Here is an 18,257-nt window from a genome sequence, read left to right as displayed (position 1 = left end):
ATAGGGCTGGCCCTGCGTGAAGAAGGGATTTGTCTATCAAGAGAGATTAGCTGTGACAGCCAATGAGAAGTAACGGAGTTTCGATGAGGCAGTGGCTGGGGTCAGAAAATACAACCAGCCATGGTGATTTTTATTTTTGCCATTGATGGTCTGTTGCGTTGTCTGCACCCCATCATGGTATTTGACCCTGTCAGTTTGCTATTTAGAAATCATGATCAGAAAAAAACCAGTTTTTCTGTACCACCATGGCTTGGCATGTTATCTGAATCCAGGGGTCATGGTTTCTATAGTCCTGGCATGCAACTACCACAGAATCCTTTGGAAAGAGGGGTAACATCAGGAACTTCTCCAGCCACCCAGCCTCTATGTGTGGATCAAATGAAGAAAGGGTGGATGACATCAGCAGGGAGTGATGCACCTTGGAATTGAATTTCAGGTGCAGTGGCTGATGGGATACATGCCAACAGTGAGGGAACTGAGTGGGAAGGATGGAAACCACAATAAAGTAGAAACCACCTGATTGTCTGTCAGGTAGATTATAGCAAAACACTGAGAACCGGGGTAACCATGAAGGTGCTTGTTGTGTGAACACACCACCATATCTCTGAATCATGGCTAGTACTGGCAGTGGTTATGGTGGGGAGATGGGGCACAGCAGACAAAGGCTGTGATCTTCATGTACTGGCTGTGAGCTTCAAAGAAATGATGGAAGGAGGACTTCATGGACATCTGCTCTGATACATCAGGTTTCCTTTAAAATTCTTATGAACAGAAGGCTGTATCTCATTGGTTCTATCCAATAATAATCTAACTTAAGTTCCATTCATTTCAATGGGTCAACTCTAAGTAGGACTAGCATTGGACATAGCTCAGGTACAGTTCAGATTGGACAAAGGTAGAAGTCTAAGAACAAGTAAATTAGCTCTTGTTCTGGAGTAAACTTACTGAGTTCAATCGGTTTGATTCAGAGGTAATGGCTTGGAGGTTAGGAGAACCAAGTTCTCTGCACAGCTATGGATTTAACTGCTTGATTTGGAAATGTAAAATTTCCAGAAATTTTGAATTCGTGGGAAAGAAACTCTCCCCACACACACACAATTTCCCCCTGAAAAGAAACGGTTTTTTGTAATTGAAGCATAACTAAAAGTTTTTGCACTCTCTGAACAAATAAAATCACCTTGTTGGCTTAGGACAGCCTTCCAATAGACAGTATCTTCTAAATAGTTTGGACTTCAGCTCCCAGCAGCCTCCAGCAGCATGACCAATGGGTCAGAAATGCTGGACATTGCAGCCCAAAACATGTGGAGTGCACAGAATGGAGAAAACTTTAAGTTCTTTAAGTTCCTAAAGTTACATAACGTAATATTTGGTTTGCTGATAAAATTATCACTTTATTTTAAAAGCTTTGAAAATAAGCTGAGTAAATGTGTAATCAACTGGATAAACTATACTTTAAGGTACCAAATGTGATAATTTTAAGAATTTAAGCTTAGCTTTAATTTTAAGCTAAGTTATATATAACATATTTTCAGTTCCTACTTTATGTCTGAAAAGAGGGAACGTCAGGAAGTAGTTCCTGAACCTTCTGAATCATCCCGGAAGTAGAAAGAACTGGGGAGAGAGGAGAATTGATGTACAACAACTCTTCTTGTTGGTACAGAAGTGTGAAGAGCTTCCTCAGCCTGTTCTTCACAGGGGCACTTAGGGAATTCTGATCTGGAGGAAAAGCTTTTGAGATGTTATTTATTCAGAAAAGACTCTCGTCTATTAGAAATGGTAAGCTTCCATATTTAATGCCTGAAACTTGAAGCAGGCCCATCCCCTTATTTGATGAGTGGTATTTTATTCAGTATTGTAACTAATTTCTATGAATGAAAATCTTACATTTTGTTCATTCTGAATGGCTGTGTTGAGTGGAGCTCTCACGTCCTTGCAGACAGCATAAGAACCAGGCTACTGAGTACCTTTTAGGGAGAGAAATTTATTCTGGTTGCAGCAGTTATAACTTTAATAGCTGAAGCAGGATTCCTTTGTGGTCAGGTTCACCGACAACTTTTTTAAAAACTGTGGCAGTGAGTTCTAGAGTCCCAAGTCTTGAAGTTATTTTTTTTTTAAAAAGCATACATGGCATATGCTTTCCTGCTCTATCTAGTAACAAGGGTGGGATAACCAAAGGTGTTTTATTTTTCTCATGAGGGTTTCAGATTAGAATTACATCAATTGACTGCTAAAGCATCTACCCAGAATAAGTCCAGAAGCACTGAACTCTGTAAAATAAAATAAAAATAAGACTGTCAAGAACACACATTTTCTTCTGTATTATGATAGGATAATTCTATTCACAAGCAGTGAGACTGAACATGACAGAGCATTCATAAATGCCTATCAGCAAAAGATACATTAGATCAGGAATTATATAGATACCAGAGGAAACAACCATGCTGGGTTTTAGTTGGAGTGTTTTCTAAAATAATAATGATAATGATGGCTTCTTCATTTCTAGGAACTGTAAATTTCTGTCTTTCTATAAGTGTCTTTTTAATACACAGCTTTTAGAAATCATGTTGGTGGGTGGAAATAAAAGTAATAACGTATAAATACAATGTTTTAAATTCTAAAATAAAATATTTCATAATTCAAATCTGTTCAGATTTTTCCATTTTTCTTTCTTTTTCTTTCCCTTTCTTTTTCTTGTTTGGGAAAAAAAGAAAATGGTTATTTTTTTTCTTTGAATTTTTCTATTTTTTTCCCTGGGCCTTCACAGAATTAATACAATTATAGCAAACAAAACTCAGCCATAAGTTTACCCATTGTACTCTGCCAAGGGAAATGTGTCATTGGGCAGGTTAAAAAAAAAATTAAATGTTTAACTGCACCAACAGGGGCTAATTTGCAGAACAGGCTGTTCTGACATAGGCAAATGTTGCGCATGTAGAACATTTTCTGCACACATTCAGGCCTGTTGTAAGTGGTGTCCATTTAGAAGCGTGCAGTTCCTAAAACTCTGGAAAGCCTCTGAGATAAGAGGGATGTCATTGAAAAGGTGATTTATGCATAAAGAGTTAGGATTTTCATTTATCTGGAAGTAAATGCCAGTTGCACTCACCTGAATGAAATCATTAGGAGAAACTACTTAATTTGTTCTCAATTACAAATGGCAGTGAAAACATTGCCACCTCTATCCAAGCAGCCATGCATTTGTCTGGATGCAAAGTACAATGTTTATGAAAGATCCAGTAAAGATGAGATGCCACAGGTCAAGGAAACCGAGTTGGAAGCACTTAGTTTGAAAAAGAACACACAAATACGAGAAGTGATTTTGCAAAGTCTACCCTGATTGCATATGGAATTAGGGAAGCATGTTTTGAACAATGACTCTTGAAAGACGGGGCACTTCCCATGGAATTAGCTATTTGGCATCTAGAAAAGGGGTGGGCAACTGCTGGCCTCCTGGCTACTTTGGCTTCCAGCTCCCCTCAACCATCATAGTCAATGATGAAAGATGATGGGAGGTGTAGGTTAAAGCACAACGACTTGCCCACAGGTTCTGCAAGCAGAATCAGGCATTGCAGCAAATGTACGGAAGCTGACAAAACCAGCAGCCCTGTGGTGAATCCTCTCTGCCCCTTCACATTCTTTTGGAGGACTTGCCTATGTCTTCAGGTTGCATTGCTCTGCATTGCCCAGCCCCCGGGCCTGAGGCATTGGCTGTGACTGGAGTTGGATAGCTGATGCAACGTTCGGCTGCCATTTTGATGGCAGCTGTCCATTTCATGCAGCTTTCCCCAAACTGCTCTCCAGATGTGTTGGGCTGCAGCTCTTTTACTCCCAGCCAGTATTAGCCATCCTGGCTGAGAATGATGGGAATTGCAGTCTGGCACATCTGGAAGGCAGCAGGGTGGAGAAGCCTGATTTAGTGTGATCCAGTAAACAAAATGCAGTGATGCTAAAATTATCAGATAGCTTTGACATTTTGAATTTCCCTAGTACTGATTTTAATTTTTTCTAGTACTAATGACTTTCCTGAAACCACCTTTGTTGCAATTCTGTCTGATATACAATCTGTCAGGAAAATAAATGTTCAGTGACTGGCTTTGCAAAGTTTTGAACAAGTTACAGGCAGAAAAACACTGGTATGATATAAAAACTCTTGTGCAAACCAGCTGAAAAGTGTCGGATCGTTATGGAATACTTACTAAGCCCTTTCTCCAAATGTGCATCCCACTGCAGCCAATGAGGTCAACACCTGCTTTGCCCTAAAATTATGACTGACACATATCCCAGAGTGCAGCTTTAGCACTCCCAGAAAAGCTTGTTTTTTAAAGCACTTCAACAAAGTTGGTGGGGAGGGGAGAAATATTTGTGGTTTTTCCACTTTTACAGGGGTCCTTCACCCCTAAAACCTGTGAATGTGGAGGGCTAACTATATGTGATTGGACTTACATACAAATTTGACTTAAAGACAAATTTCCATTTTCTCAGGAGCAGAACTCGTTCGTAACCTCGGGACAGCCTGTAACAGTAGAGCAGTGATTCAGACTTTGCCTCAGAGTACGAACCTAAAAGGAGAATCTTTTCTTCATATTCAGATGCCTGCATTTAAGTGCAGGAGACAGGGAAGAATCTGTCTATTTCAGTTTCACTCACTCTCTCATTTTATAAACCTAAGCTCTTTTGGCAAGATTTCACATCTGTTTTTTCTTGAAGCCTACAAGATTAATCATAGGCATTTCCATGCACTTTTCTCCTACTATCCACACCTTCTGCAAGCAATTCCCCTAATATAATGCATTTTGTATGCTGTTTTCACTCGTGTTTTGTATTCACCTTCCTCTCCTATGCACATTTCGAAAGCCATTTTTTAACTGCAGTGCAAAATCCAGAAAATTGCAAATAGTCAAGTATAACTGCATTTTGGGTTCAGGCAGTGCTAATGAATGAAATGCACATGAAAACATGAACCAATTGACTCTCTCCCCCTTCTCTACCTTTCACCTCTTCATGTGCTACAAATAACAGGAAGTAGGCCTTCTTGAAAGCTGAAATATCAGGACTTGATCAGAGGGCAAAATACGTATTTAACTCTAAATACTGAAATGACCACAATACTGAAAACGTTGACCTGTAAAATTTTACCTTTGGAATGCCTGCTGCTGTTTCAGACAATCGAGGGTAGGTATATGAACTATACGAATGGCCTTGCTGATTTGACTTAAAAGCACTTGCTCCATAGGGCATGATTGGCTCTTGCAGACCGGAGCCTGACCTGGACCTCTGTCTCATGGCAGGTTGGGGGCTTGTCTGGTCTACATAGGACGACTTTGGTCTTTTGTCATAGTCATCCTTGGCCCAGTCGTCGTCACTGTATTCTAGTCTCTCTCTTGAGCATTGGCTGTGAAGGGAAGTTCTAGTAGGAGTGTAATGAAAAGACTCCTTATAATCCAGAGAAGATCCACTCAGAGCCCTCTGATATTCCAGCTTCAGGCCACCAAAGTCATCCAGTTTACTTTTTGTTTCGATGTGAGCATGATAATCTGGTAGGAACCTAGAGATGTCAGACTTCAGAGGCTTAGCTTCCGAAAAATACATTTCACTGGGTTTCATTTTCACCACATGGCCATTTTGTTTGGCAGCACAGCTGCCTCTGGAGAACCTGTCCAACTCTTCTGCATGGAGACCTTTGCCTCGGTATTTGTCCATGAGGAAGTCTGTCGCAGTCTCTGACTCACTTGAATACTGAGAATATGTGATGTAGCCATTTTCCTTCTGGTGGATTTCAACATGGTTCGTGTGTCCCAGATGTGGGGTGGGAGGGCTCTCCTTCCGAAGGGAGTTGGAGCGAGTCACAGAGATATTGTCAAATTCTTCAAGCAAGCCATTGATTGAAGTATCCTTGCAAGGTTTATTTCCTCTAACAATGGTCTGGGAACAGAAGATAGCTTTTGATTAATGACCGCCTTAGACTTAATGTCACAGCAATAAAACTATCAAGCAGAGCAATTTTGACGACACTGCAAGGAACGTACTGACAGTATGCCACATATGTGACAATCTACCACGTCCTTCTATTAAATCTAACATTTTAGGACAAAATGTAATTTCCCCTCAAGATGCATTATTGCATACTCTGGAAAACTCTATACACAACCAGAGACTATTATAATAAATGGCCATTTGATGTTAGTTTGAGCCAAGCAAAGCTAACAGCTAGTTTGATGGCATATGACTAGATGAAAAGAAATCACAGGTAGTTATGGGGGAAGGAGCAGCATAGTAAGTAGTGTGCTGCTTATTATGGGTATTTCGTTCTTCCATAGAAAGACCACTGAAAGTAACACTATCAAGATACAAAGGGAGGGAGGAAGGCAGTCCAGAGATTTTTCTTTTCTGCCCTATACAACTGTTGTAGCATCTCGCACTAGGCTAAAATAATTTGCTACTTTCTCAAAGAGCCAGAAAGTAGGACTGTCTAAAGTCAACCCTAGTCATGGAATCTCCATTTAAATGCAGGATAACTACAGGAGGGGGGATGACTTGCACTGTTCCAGTTACTGTTCTTTAATTCCCATCATTCCCTCCAGCATGGTCAATGGTCAGGGACAAAGAGACCTGGAGACTAACAACATCTGTTTGTTTAAGGTGGAGCTGTACACAGTCAGCTTCCAAAATCCACCCATTGTTTTGTGCACAAAAAAATTGGTGGGACCATTTCACCCATTTTTTCCTGGGGGAGGAGTAATTCTTCAACAGTTTCTTGCAGGCAGGGCTTACAAATGGCAGGGACTATAGCATAGCTTTCTTATCCTATTCTATGGGAGTGTTTTGGATGGGAGGGGACACGCTCTACCAGTGCAAGTGGCAACAGCAGCATGATAGCAGCTTGGCTCTCATTCTGCATTCTCTGCAGTGTCTCATATCTGGCAGTGTTCTAGAAAAATAGAGAAGTGAGAGGCAGCAACTGCTGTCTACAGTTAATTAAAGTGTGGAAAGCTGAGCAGTCTACAGAGAGATGATTGCAGAAAGAAAGAGAGGACTGTCGTGCCATCAGTCATTCACTGGTCGGGAGCCAGGTTTCCCCTTTCACACATTCAAAGCAACAGATCCTTCCTTTGCAAAACTTACTATTCTCTAAGTTGCATCCAGTAAGCACATTTTCCAGTGAAGGGGTTTCTGAGCACGCCCACAGCAGTTTGTTAAACTGAATCTAGCAACTACTTCTGAGAACCCTCTTTCTGAGTAGCTCTGGGCCCACTCCCTTGAGTTGGCTGACCCAACTCTATCCATGCCAGGGCATGGGGTCAACAGCTGCACCAGGCTTGGCTGGCTGCGGGGGCTCTTCTCCCATGCCCCCTCCCTGCAGTTGTAGATCCTGACTATCCTCAGAGCTCACCTGAACACCTGGGGAGTGTGAACTTGAGGTAAGCCCCTCCACTCTTCCCATTTCAACATCTGAGAATGCCGGTCCCCAGGGTTCCTCCTCATCTGGCGAGTCCAAATCTGCCTCACCTTGGAATAGGCACCAAGGACAACTTCCCCTTTCATTCCCAACAACTTCACAGGTCAAGTAAACACAAGAACCTTCTGTCCAGTCCCTGAGAATTTCTTCAAACTATTCTCCCCATTTGAATTTCTTTTTGAAAGTGCTTCATTTCTATCAAATTCAATTAGAATGGTTCTACTTTAAGTGAGAACGTAAAGGAATGATGCAGACGTATGTTCCTCCAAGCCACGGTAGTAGAGTGCAGTACCCACTCCACATGGTTGCAGAGTGTTAGAATGCATTAAACGCATGACAAATGTCACTTGAAAGCTTGCAAGGGAATGTGAAATGGACTATTGTCCTAGATATAAGAAAGCCTTCAGAGCTAATGAATGAAATTTTATCTGCAATCCAATCCTAGACATGCTTCCTTAGATATGATTCCCACTGGATTTAGTGAAACTTTATTCTGCAGTAAGTACCATTAGGATTACAATCTGAAAGAGTCTTAGAAACAACCCAAAGAAGCAACAAAATACTTCATTGCATTTACAGCCCAAATAGTCCCAGTTATACGGAAAGGTCTAATGCAAGGATATGTTGCAAAACCATAAAGTTTCTACTTTTCCACCTTCTCCTATGTAGGCTATCCCTCCATTTAAACTATTTCTGAAGCACAAAATATTCACAGAACCAGAGAAAGCTCTCTGTTTTGTCCTTAAACATTTGTGAGGATGGTTCTTGTTGAGACACTGACAAAATAAATCACACTGTATATAGACAGAATGTAAAACAAGTGTGCTTTGCTGTTTTTTTTGCTTTGCTTTCTTTCTGAATGGAGCAAGACTAAAATAGAAGATGGTAATGATTTAGGTTTGATGGACCTGGCCACCATACAGTAATTTTACAAGCCTGGTCTGGTCCTAAAATTTTCTGAGAATCTTTAAGAAAAATGTCCTTGGATCAAAACAAGTTTCAGCACAATGATCTCTACAATGTCTTAAAGCAAAGAGCAAAAGAACAGCATATGGAGGCAGTCTGGAAAACTCCTAAAAATTGTTCTCCATTGATGTTCTGGTATAATGCAGAACTTGTAGGCTGGGTCAGACAGACTATTTGTTATTCAGACAGAAAGGTGATTTTCAGGACAAAGGGAAACCATGTACGGTTTATACATAGAAACTTAATCATAGCCAATCTTTAAAGCATTAGGTCTGATTTAGGCAAGGTTAAACACTTTGAAATCTCATTCATTTAAGTGGGAGTCAAGCAGAAGCAAAACAGTACAATCCTTTTCATGTCTATGAGTTCTATGGGTCTCATTCCTAGTAAGTATATATAGGACTGCAGCTTCAACATCTCTTACTAAAATGAATTAAGACTTCAGGCCCAGACCTATGCCCATTTATGTGGGATTGAAGCCTGTGACTTACTTCTACGGGGACATAGAAACATAGAAACAGAGTCAGAAGGGGCCTCCCAGGCCATCTAGTCTGACCTCCAGCACCAGCCAGCTCTGCTCACAACATGCCCATCATGCGCATGTCCAGTCTATCTTATCTACATGGATAAGACTGAACTGCTGAACTGTTAAAAGTGTGTAATTTACTTGTGTAAATTATGTTTTGAAAAGTGCCACTTCTGGAGGTGAAAGATGGGGGAAATCTTGCCTTAAAAAACTAAGTTAGTGTCATTTGAACTGAAAGATGTTTTTTAAAATCCCAGTGGAAAAATAGTTCATAGAACCTGCCATAGACTGTAGCAGTTGTGAAACTGACAAATACCTAATAATTCAAGATGGCAGAGACATGGACTATAAGATAAACATTGATTTAAATGATATTTTGACAGCCTTCCTTCCCTTAATTGCAGCAAAATATAGTTCTCTGGTTGAAGATTCATGCTGTCCATGAATAGGATGGTGGGAAGGAATGCTTGTCATGTTAACATGGAGAGACTGGATAGCATCCCATGAATTAGAAAGTTGCTTCTTACAGGCAGTGCTTTTTTTGTCATAGAACGCACCAGAACGGAGTTCCAGCACCTTTTTTCAACAGATTTTCCAAGTTTTAAAAGTAACTTTTGAAAATTTGATGTTTGGTCCACGTGGATTTGAATCACCCTGTTGAGCGTAGGTCGGTAGCAAAATCATTAAAACGGTGCATGCGGGCTGCTTGTGTGTCGAGTCTGATGCATGCGTACTTCGTCCGCGCTGGTTGTGATGGTGCTGTTCAGCTTGTGGCGCTCCTCGGCTTGTGATTGATCATGTGGTCGTGCGCTGAGTGCTTACTGCAGGCGGCAACCATTACGTTTTGTTACACATCTGACATGTGTGGGTGTGTGTACAGTGATTGATTACGTGCAAAAGGTAAATAATTTCATGAGTTCCGGCACCCTTTTTCTTACAAAAAAAGCACTGCTTACAGGAATTGCCAGAGCATACAAAACAAATTTCAAAGAATGCTGCAGATTTGGTATTAAGTGGTCAAAGAGGATGAGTAGAGAAGCAAAACCAGAGCTTGTCAAAAATTCCTTAGATTTTCCCTAGATGCTCATTCCACATCAAGTCTGTATCAGATTGCTATAAACAGAATTGGAGTCTGAGTCTGAAAAGATAGTTCAACAGGTAAAACTTCATCAAGCACTCAATACTGTGAAAGCAACAATTACAAAACAGATGGTGCATTAAGATTCTTTATAATGTGCACCATAGACTCTATTGAGTCCCCGAACAACAAAATCTGTTGTTGTTGTTTTGTCTTTATAATATCTTGTTCCGCAATCTCACATTCCAAGTGTGCAGCTGATTTTTATTTTTTTAGGGTTAGGCGTTCCTAATCCTAACCCAAAACCACAAATAGTCTTGATGCAACTAAAAACAACTACCTGGAGGTACTTTACAGCATGCCCATATTGCCTAAATTGTTTACTGAAAAGTTTATTGGTGTCATTATGCTTAACACCTGATTTGTGCTCATTTCATCTTTGTCTTAGAATTCTTTTTTGGGCAATGCACATGGCTTTTGGGCACATGATGCAGAAGATGAAATGCATGACATTTCATGAGATGCAGCCGTATTTGCCATGGATGCTGTAGTAGGGCCCATTGGGTATGCTTACGTTGTCTCCAGTGTTTACTGAGCACAGTTGGGGCTCAAGCTTATACGGTCTGATGCTTACTCTAAGTCCAGTGATGAGCTTTTATCCCTGGTCAACAGTTGCTTCCGGTTAGGTGTCTGCCTATAAACTAACATAAAGATGTCTCCTGTTATGTTTCTCGGTTTTGTGTGCATAATAACTTATAATTCTTATTCTTCGTGATGATGTTCTCATATTGTTTATTCTGGAATTCCAGTCAGCTGTTCCAGCTTTGATGCAAACAATTAATGATTTGGGACATTTATCTGGTATTCTATTAACTGGTTAAAGTTAGAACTTATCTTTGCTGGAGACAATGCACCTTCTAGTGCAGGGGTCTCAAACTCAACTTACCTGGGGGCCGCAGGAAGTAGAGTCTGGGTGAGGCTGGGCCGCATCAAGCATTCCCCTCCGCGGTGGGGGTGGGCCGCTCATCCCGCGTCGCTCCCGGAGGCGCTTTGAAGGCCGCAGGGCCCCTCCCCCGTGCCCCGCCCCTCCCGGCAATTGGCCCGCGGGCCGCGAGTTTGAGGCCCCTGCTCTAGTGTGTTATCTAACTGGCAATTTAGACTGTGCTGATTACCTCTCTGCGAATACTAGTTTCAACAGATGTATCACAGACGATTAAGTTAAATTTAAGCAAGTTGATTAATGCACTTTCATGCAGACGGACATCTATGAAGATAAGTCAGTGGGGTAGGATAAATACAGTTAAATGAATGTAAAACCTTGAATTGTTTGTGTTTTCTGTGGTATTCCTTTATATTTACTAAGCATTCCTGGAAACTTGATACTTTGTCCTGTAAACTCTTAAGGGGTTCCATCCCATCAAAAATGGTTTTGATGCAGCTTTTGATCAAACAGGGTGGATTTGGCTTCCCTGACCTTTCCTTGTACAATTGGTCCCATTTGTTGATTCGCTCCAGATTTTGGTCTTTTCCTCTTAGATTTGATTCTTCCCCCTAGTTGGCCTGGGAATGTTCAGTCCACTTTCCTGAGGACTGCACTGGGCTCTCATCATACCAAACAGAGGAAGCACCTCCGCTAGCTGTTGGCAACTAGACAGCTGTGGAAGTGCTTCCCCATCGACTTGCAGCTTGACCTATGCAAAATTAACTGTATGGAGACATCCAGATTTAAGAATTGGCAAGAAAATGTTTGATTGGAAGACCTGAATGGACAGGCTGCTTTTTACTTTGGCTCAGCTTGTTGGCCCCAGTGGTAATTTTCAGCCACTCGTTGCTTTGCATGCAATATATACATTGCCAGCTACAGCTGCATGGCAATGTACACCACTGAAACATTTGTGAGAATCTAGGGTTGGCACTGCTTCTTTCACAGTTTCAAGACTGCCTGTGTTATTGGAAATATTGATCAAGGCCAAACAGCTACACTGGTCTATCATTCATGTATATAAATACCTATTAATCAGTAAATAAATGAACTGGAGCATTCATTTGCCCAATCAATGAAGTGCTTCATTATTTATTTGATTCTCAAGGGCTTATGGAACTTAATTCGGGGGGAAAATGATGTTTTGCGTATACCAGACATTGCAGCATTGCTTTGATAAGGCCTTAATTGAATCAGCCACCTGCTGGAGGTGCAATGCTACTGATGCTTTTCTTTTCCATATGGTCTGGCAATGCCCAATGAAAGCTTCTTTTTGGGAAGAGGTAATAATGATGGAAAGTTCTTTAATCTACAAGGGCACACCAGCTCTTCTGAATTACCTACCCATTGCTATTTAATTCAGGGTAAATGGATTTTCTGCAACTTTTGACAGCTAAAAGATTAATGATACAACACTGGAAGGATAAATGGCCTCCTGCAATAACACAGTGGGTGGAGGACAATGAAACTTAATGCAACTTCCCATTTTTGAACAGGTGACCTGTAGCAGTAATCTACAAATTGAGAAACACATGAATATTTACCGTGCCTTTGTTGACCTATATGCATAATAATGATAGTATGACCTGCTGTATACTAATACATATATAATATATATGCAACTGGTGGTATGGATCTTTTTAGGTTTCATTCAAAAACTGCAACATTTTTGATGTTTTAGCTCTGTCTTCTCCCCTTCCCCCTGCCTTCTTCTTTACTAAGGCAGCTGCCCTGTTTTTGTAATACACAATGAAAAATAAATTTTAAATAGTCTCTTTAAGTGGCTTTCTCTTCCAGGATGGGCTATATGTCTGAAATGATATGCTGTAGTCCCCTTAACTTGGGCCTTGCTGGTTTTGGAGCTGTTTACTTTTAAGTAACCATTCAGTCCTTATAATCTTGCAATTTACCAAGTTTGGCTGGTATGCTTTATACTTAAATGTGCTATGGGTTAGTTTGGGATTTCCCAGTCTGTATGTAATGGACTACAGCCTTTCTTCCTTGCATTCCACCCTGTCTCCAGTGTCCTGCCTGATTCTTCCACAACATTTGCCAATGACATTAGTGCAGTAAATGCCCAGCAACCCCTATCTCACACGGACCTTTGTCCTAGTTTCTGCGTGCAGCAACCAGCCTGCCATACTATCTTGGAAGCATGTGCTCAAGCAAAAGTGTGCTGACAGGCTTCCTCTTGGCTCTGAAGCCCTTCAGCGAACTGCATGCGTTTCATGATGCACTTGTCTTTCATTGACAGCATGGTCCTGTGTTATTCATATTTCATGAGTGCATCGTGAAACACCTTGATTGACAATGAAATGCTTCCAAATTTAACATGGCATCAAAGCACCCAAGAGACATCCACTTCCCTTGTGCAAACATGTTTCTGATCTGGATGATGATGCAATATTCTCCCTGTGTCTCTGCTTTAAAGAAGATGATCATCTTTGCCCTCCACCCCGAACACCCCCACTTGGCTGCACAGTCTCACTTTTGCCTTTGCCTGGGGATTCTCGATGCTTGCTTGAGCAGAGACAATCCATGGCAAGAACGAGGCTGCTCTGTATACAGAAGTATCATTTTCCTTGGAGGCACAGCTGTTCTTCTCATGTGTGCCTTGCACAGGGAGGTTCCAATCTCCCCCTAGCTTCCAGATGGCGAGATGCCACAGGCACAAGCGTGGTCTTGGCCTCAAGCCAAGATGGAGATGTGCAAAGGCCTTTAGTAGCAGCAGTTGACTGGCCCAGACTGTTGATGGACCGGACTTCGGGCCAGCAACTCTAACCCTCTGTGTGAGTATGAACTGCATCTTCCCCACCTCAGAAGGTAATGGTAGTTTTTAAAATGCTGATTTCATTTAAATAGGGAGATGGTTTGAAAAATTCAAGCCAGATTTTGTGAAGTGAAGTGAAGCAAAGCAAAGCACAACCACCCCTCCCCCCTCTAAATAGGCCACAGTGGGAAATGATCAGTGACTCCTAGGAAAACTTGGCAGTCATGGAATGTGAAGAATAAAATAATCTTTTGGATCAGTAAAGAACAGAAAGAGAGAGTAGGAATAGATGGTAAATCCTCTCATTCAAGGGGTGGAAACACTGGGGGCCACAGGAATCTGTATTGGAACCACTGTTTTTCAACTTCTTTGTAAATTATCTAGAATTAGATGTGGGCCAATCTGCTAATGATGGCAACGTATTTAGGGTGGTTAGAATATGAAAAGAATGGGAGATCTTCTACAAGGCCCCCTTGCAATAGGCATCGAAACAGCAAGTGTGTTTGGCAAAAGCAGATTCAGAGTGATGCACGTCGGGAAAATGCCCAACTTCAAAAATAAACTGATGGGACCTGAGCTAGTGGTGACTGTCCTGCAAAGAGATCTTAGGTTTGTGGTGCACAGTTTGATAAAAATATCATCCCACTGCACAACTGCTGTGAAAAGGCAAATTTCACATGAGGCAAAATTGGGAAAGGAGCTGAAAACAAAACTCACAATTTCATACTGCCCTTGAACCACCCTCTGCCCTCTGCCCTACATCAGAACCACAGTTAGAATGCTGCATGGAGTTTAGCCACTGCACCCAAAAGAAGATATTGTTCATCTGGAAAAAGAGCAGAAACAAGCAATTAAAATGATCAAAGGGTTGGAGCAACTCCCTCATGAGGGAAGATTACAACATCTGGGGTTAATTAGCCTAGAAGAGAGATGAACAAGGGTATGAAATTATGCTTTGTGTGGAGAAAGTAGACAGAAAGACATTCTTCTCCTTGGTACACAATGCTAGAAGGTGGGGTCGCCACATGAAGCAGATTCACGACAGATTAAAAAAATGACTCGCTCACACAGCTTATAGTAGAAACTATAGGACAGGCTTTCATGAGATGTAACAATTACCACCAATTTAGATAGCATGAAAAGGGGACTGGATAAATTCATGGAGGACAAGACGGTTGAAGGCTACCACTTGTCCTGGCTATATGCTACCTTCAGTATATCTCTGCCCATTAGTTGCTGGGGAACATGGGCAGGAGGATGTCATTGCATGTAGGTTTCATATGGGTGGCTGGTTTTATTGATTTATTTGATTTATATCTTGCTTTTTTCTTACAAAGAATGCAAAGCGGCTTACATAAACCTGCTCTCAGTCTTCTCCCCACAACAACAACCCTGTGAGGTTGATTGGGCTGAGGGTTTGTGACTGACCCAAAGTCACCCAGTTGGCTCCATGACTGAACAGGGACTAGAAACCAGAGTCCCATTCCTGCTTTAACTATGGGGTGCATACACCCCATTTCCTTGAGTGATCAGAAATCCCAGGAGTAATGATAACTGAGTCTGATTTTCTCTTGGAGAGATCAGCGGTGACTTACAGTTTTTCTTAATGATTTTTGGCCTATTGACCAATGTACAGGTAGCATGCAGGTGAATGAAAGCATCGTACACAACATTAGCAGGCAGATGACCAGGTACCTGCTAATCAGATCTATGAAAAGGGACATCCAACCCTCTGCAAAGGTGCCTTCAAGTAATGCTCTGCCTCTTTGTCCCTGCCTCTGTCCCTGTTTCCGAAAGAATGGCAAGTGCTACATGCAAAGCTTGCATCAGGCTGAGGCCGGTAGAGAGGGTGAGCCCCCTTCCCCGGGCTCAGAGATGTTACATGTTTCAAACAGATTTTGAAAACTCCCACTCCTCCAGTAATGAGTTATGTGAGGAAACATCAACAAGCCATTCTGAGCCATCAGCATACATTTTGCCTGACAAAGATAGGGCTGCCATGGCTGGCCAGCACTCATCACTTTGTAACAGTGGAGAAAAACTTCAGCCTTCTTTACCTGGCTAACATTTTCTGGCTCCATCCTCTTTCCCCAACCATCAGGTGGTGGCCTGCCTTATGTGGATCTCATCCCATTCTCAAGAACTGAAATCCCTCACCCAAGGCTTCCTTATTACCTCAAGCCCCAGGAGTTTATCTGAAGGAGGTCTTGGTCCTGAGGCTGAAAGAGGTTCAACTCCCATTTGCCCGAAAACCAATGGAGTTGTCTGTTTATCTAAATCCAGTGCCAACAGCAGTCTACAATTGCCCCCTCCTTGGAGCCATAGACACAAATGTCATGTATTTAGGACCAGATATATCCATGTCAATTGGCATCATCTGCAACATACTGTTCAGGCTCAACCAGAAGAAAATGAGGAGGTTACTGAGATCGAACAGGTCATCTAGTGAACTTGCCCAGTGTCCAAAAGCCAAAGTAGTTTCTTGAAGCTGTAACAAGGCCTCTTGACCTTCTGCTTGCTAGGAAGAGCAGCAGAAATAATTCCCCTGAAGTGGCATCCCTGGCCATTCTGTAGTGAAGGCCTGCATTTGCACTGAGCACAAGGCAGTCTGCCTTGCTGAAACCGCTTTGCTCTCAGGAAAAGGGGGAGGACGCCTGGTGCATCCTGACAAGCCCTTCCATAGAGGGAGAGGAAGTCCATGGCAAGGGGCATTGTATTTCATTCTCAGCCTGGTGGGAGGAATTGACACATTGCTCATCCTGAAACCTTTGGAGACCCATGGGATGCCCCTGGTCTATTCAGGGAACCAACTGTTAATCAGTAATCTGCATCCATGTTTACTAACTTCAGCAATCTGTATATCATCTTTGACACGAGTAGATTTTGTGTTTTCCTAAGTACGCTTGAACCTAAAATAGGGCTCCTTGGCTGGACCAGGCCTCCATGGTCAGAACATGTGTGTGCATGCGTGCGTGTGTGCGTGCACATACACATCCCTCTCCAGGTTCATGGAGTATCAGATTTTGCAATAGCACCAGGGTGGTTCCTTATGTGAATTTTCTTTGAAGCATGAGATGATTTTGGGGCTTCTCTGTGGCAAACAGTGGGGAGCTCATGGCAGTCCAAGGATCACCTTAATTTAAAAAGATTCTGCTTAAAGAATATATTTTTGGCCCCAATATTTTATTCAACATGATCAGTGTAAATAAGTCTGCAGTGTCAGATTTCCAACCAAGAGTTAAATCCATGTTCCACCATGAACTCTTGGATAGTTCAATGCAGTTGTCCCACTGTCTTTAACTGATATGTAGACGGCTTTGACAGACCAGGGTGTGAGCAGCTTGGTAGGCTTCTAGTATAGAGCACTGTGCATTCAATGGTTCTCCAGTGAAAATGGAAAGGCATTGGAGGACCCTGCTAGAGCAGATCACACCCATCTAGTCCAGCTTCATGTTTCTGAAATAGCTAGAAAGATGTTTCCAGGGAGGCATATCCTGAATGTCATGGTTTCACTTAGGTTCCAGGGCTAGTAGTAGCCAAGAATAGATACCTCTTCCTGTCACAGTGTCTGCCTAAATACCTACAGTGGGTGTCATTGAGCCTGGCTCATTCAGGGAGGGCAGAACCTGAACACACTTCTAATACATTTGTTCAGATTACTAGGAAGCACTTCTAGATTAATGGCCATAGATAAAGGCATCAAAACTTGGTTCATCTAGAGTATTCGTGAAGGTTTTAAACAAAGGGAAGCTGATGACACATGAATAGTGTGACAAACCATTTCAGATGGGGGGAAGGGGTAGGGGAAATTGGACTAGGATAGAGGAAGATTCTGTCAGGTCCAAAGGCTTGTCCTTTCAAGTCTCATTGAAGGACTGTCACTCAGTGATTTGTGTGAAGTGGTTTGCCCTAAGTTCAATTCTCAGAATCTCTGATTAAAAGGATGCAGGATATGGGGAAGGGTTTTCATTGCTTGAAAGCCCTGGAGAACAGCTACCAGTCACGGCAGACAAAACTCAGCAAGATGGACAGTCTGAGTGGGTGCATTCAAGGTTAACAGTGCCACCCACTATGGGTGTCTGCAAGCCTCTAACTCTAAGATTGGGGGTGCGGAAAGGAGGGAGAGAAGACCACGGAGGATGGGATGGCCTGCATGCTTCTCTCACCCTCCAAGATGGCTGATTCCAGCTGCCCAAGCATTTTATCCCTGTCTGCAAGAAAGGGGCATTACTAAAATTTCTCCTGTACTTATGGAGCCTCACCTCTTCCTCCACCCCCTGGAATGTCTACTGTCTCTGAAGTTGCATTTTGGAGCCATAGTTGATGGGGAAAAAATAACTCCAGCTGCAAGGGCAGCAGGAGGATGTTCCAAATTCAGAGCCCTCCAAACTTTCCTGTAGCAACTTAGACAGCTTCTAGTGGCCATGAAGTTGGGCCCTAAATGGCAAAACACTTTCTAGATATATAGAACAGAGAGAG

At 42.2% G+C, this 18,257-nt stretch overlaps 1 protein-coding gene across 1 annotated transcript in view; it reads right to left on the bottom strand.

Moving 5' to 3' along the window:
* Positions 1–18,257, bottom strand: part of PAK5 (p21 (RAC1) activated kinase 5) — a 157,899-nt gene that overhangs the window by 33,950 nt on the left and 105,692 nt on the right. Inside the window, exon 4 of the mRNA XM_044454402.1 lies at positions 5,137–5,922. Within this exon, the coding sequence (XP_044310337.1) occupies positions 5,137–5,922 (786 nt within the window). The remainder of the gene's footprint in view (positions 1–5,136; positions 5,923–18,257) is intronic.

Source organism: Varanus komodoensis, unplaced genomic scaffold (genome assembly GCF_004798865.1).
Source record: "Varanus komodoensis strain SLA01 unplaced genomic scaffold, ASM479886v1 scaffold7_3, whole genome shotgun sequence".
Lineage (NCBI taxonomy): Eukaryota > Metazoa > Chordata > Lepidosauria > Squamata > Varanidae > Varanus > Varanus komodoensis.
Note: the sequence above shows the minus strand (reverse complement) of the source record. Positions and strands in the feature narration are given on the sequence as shown.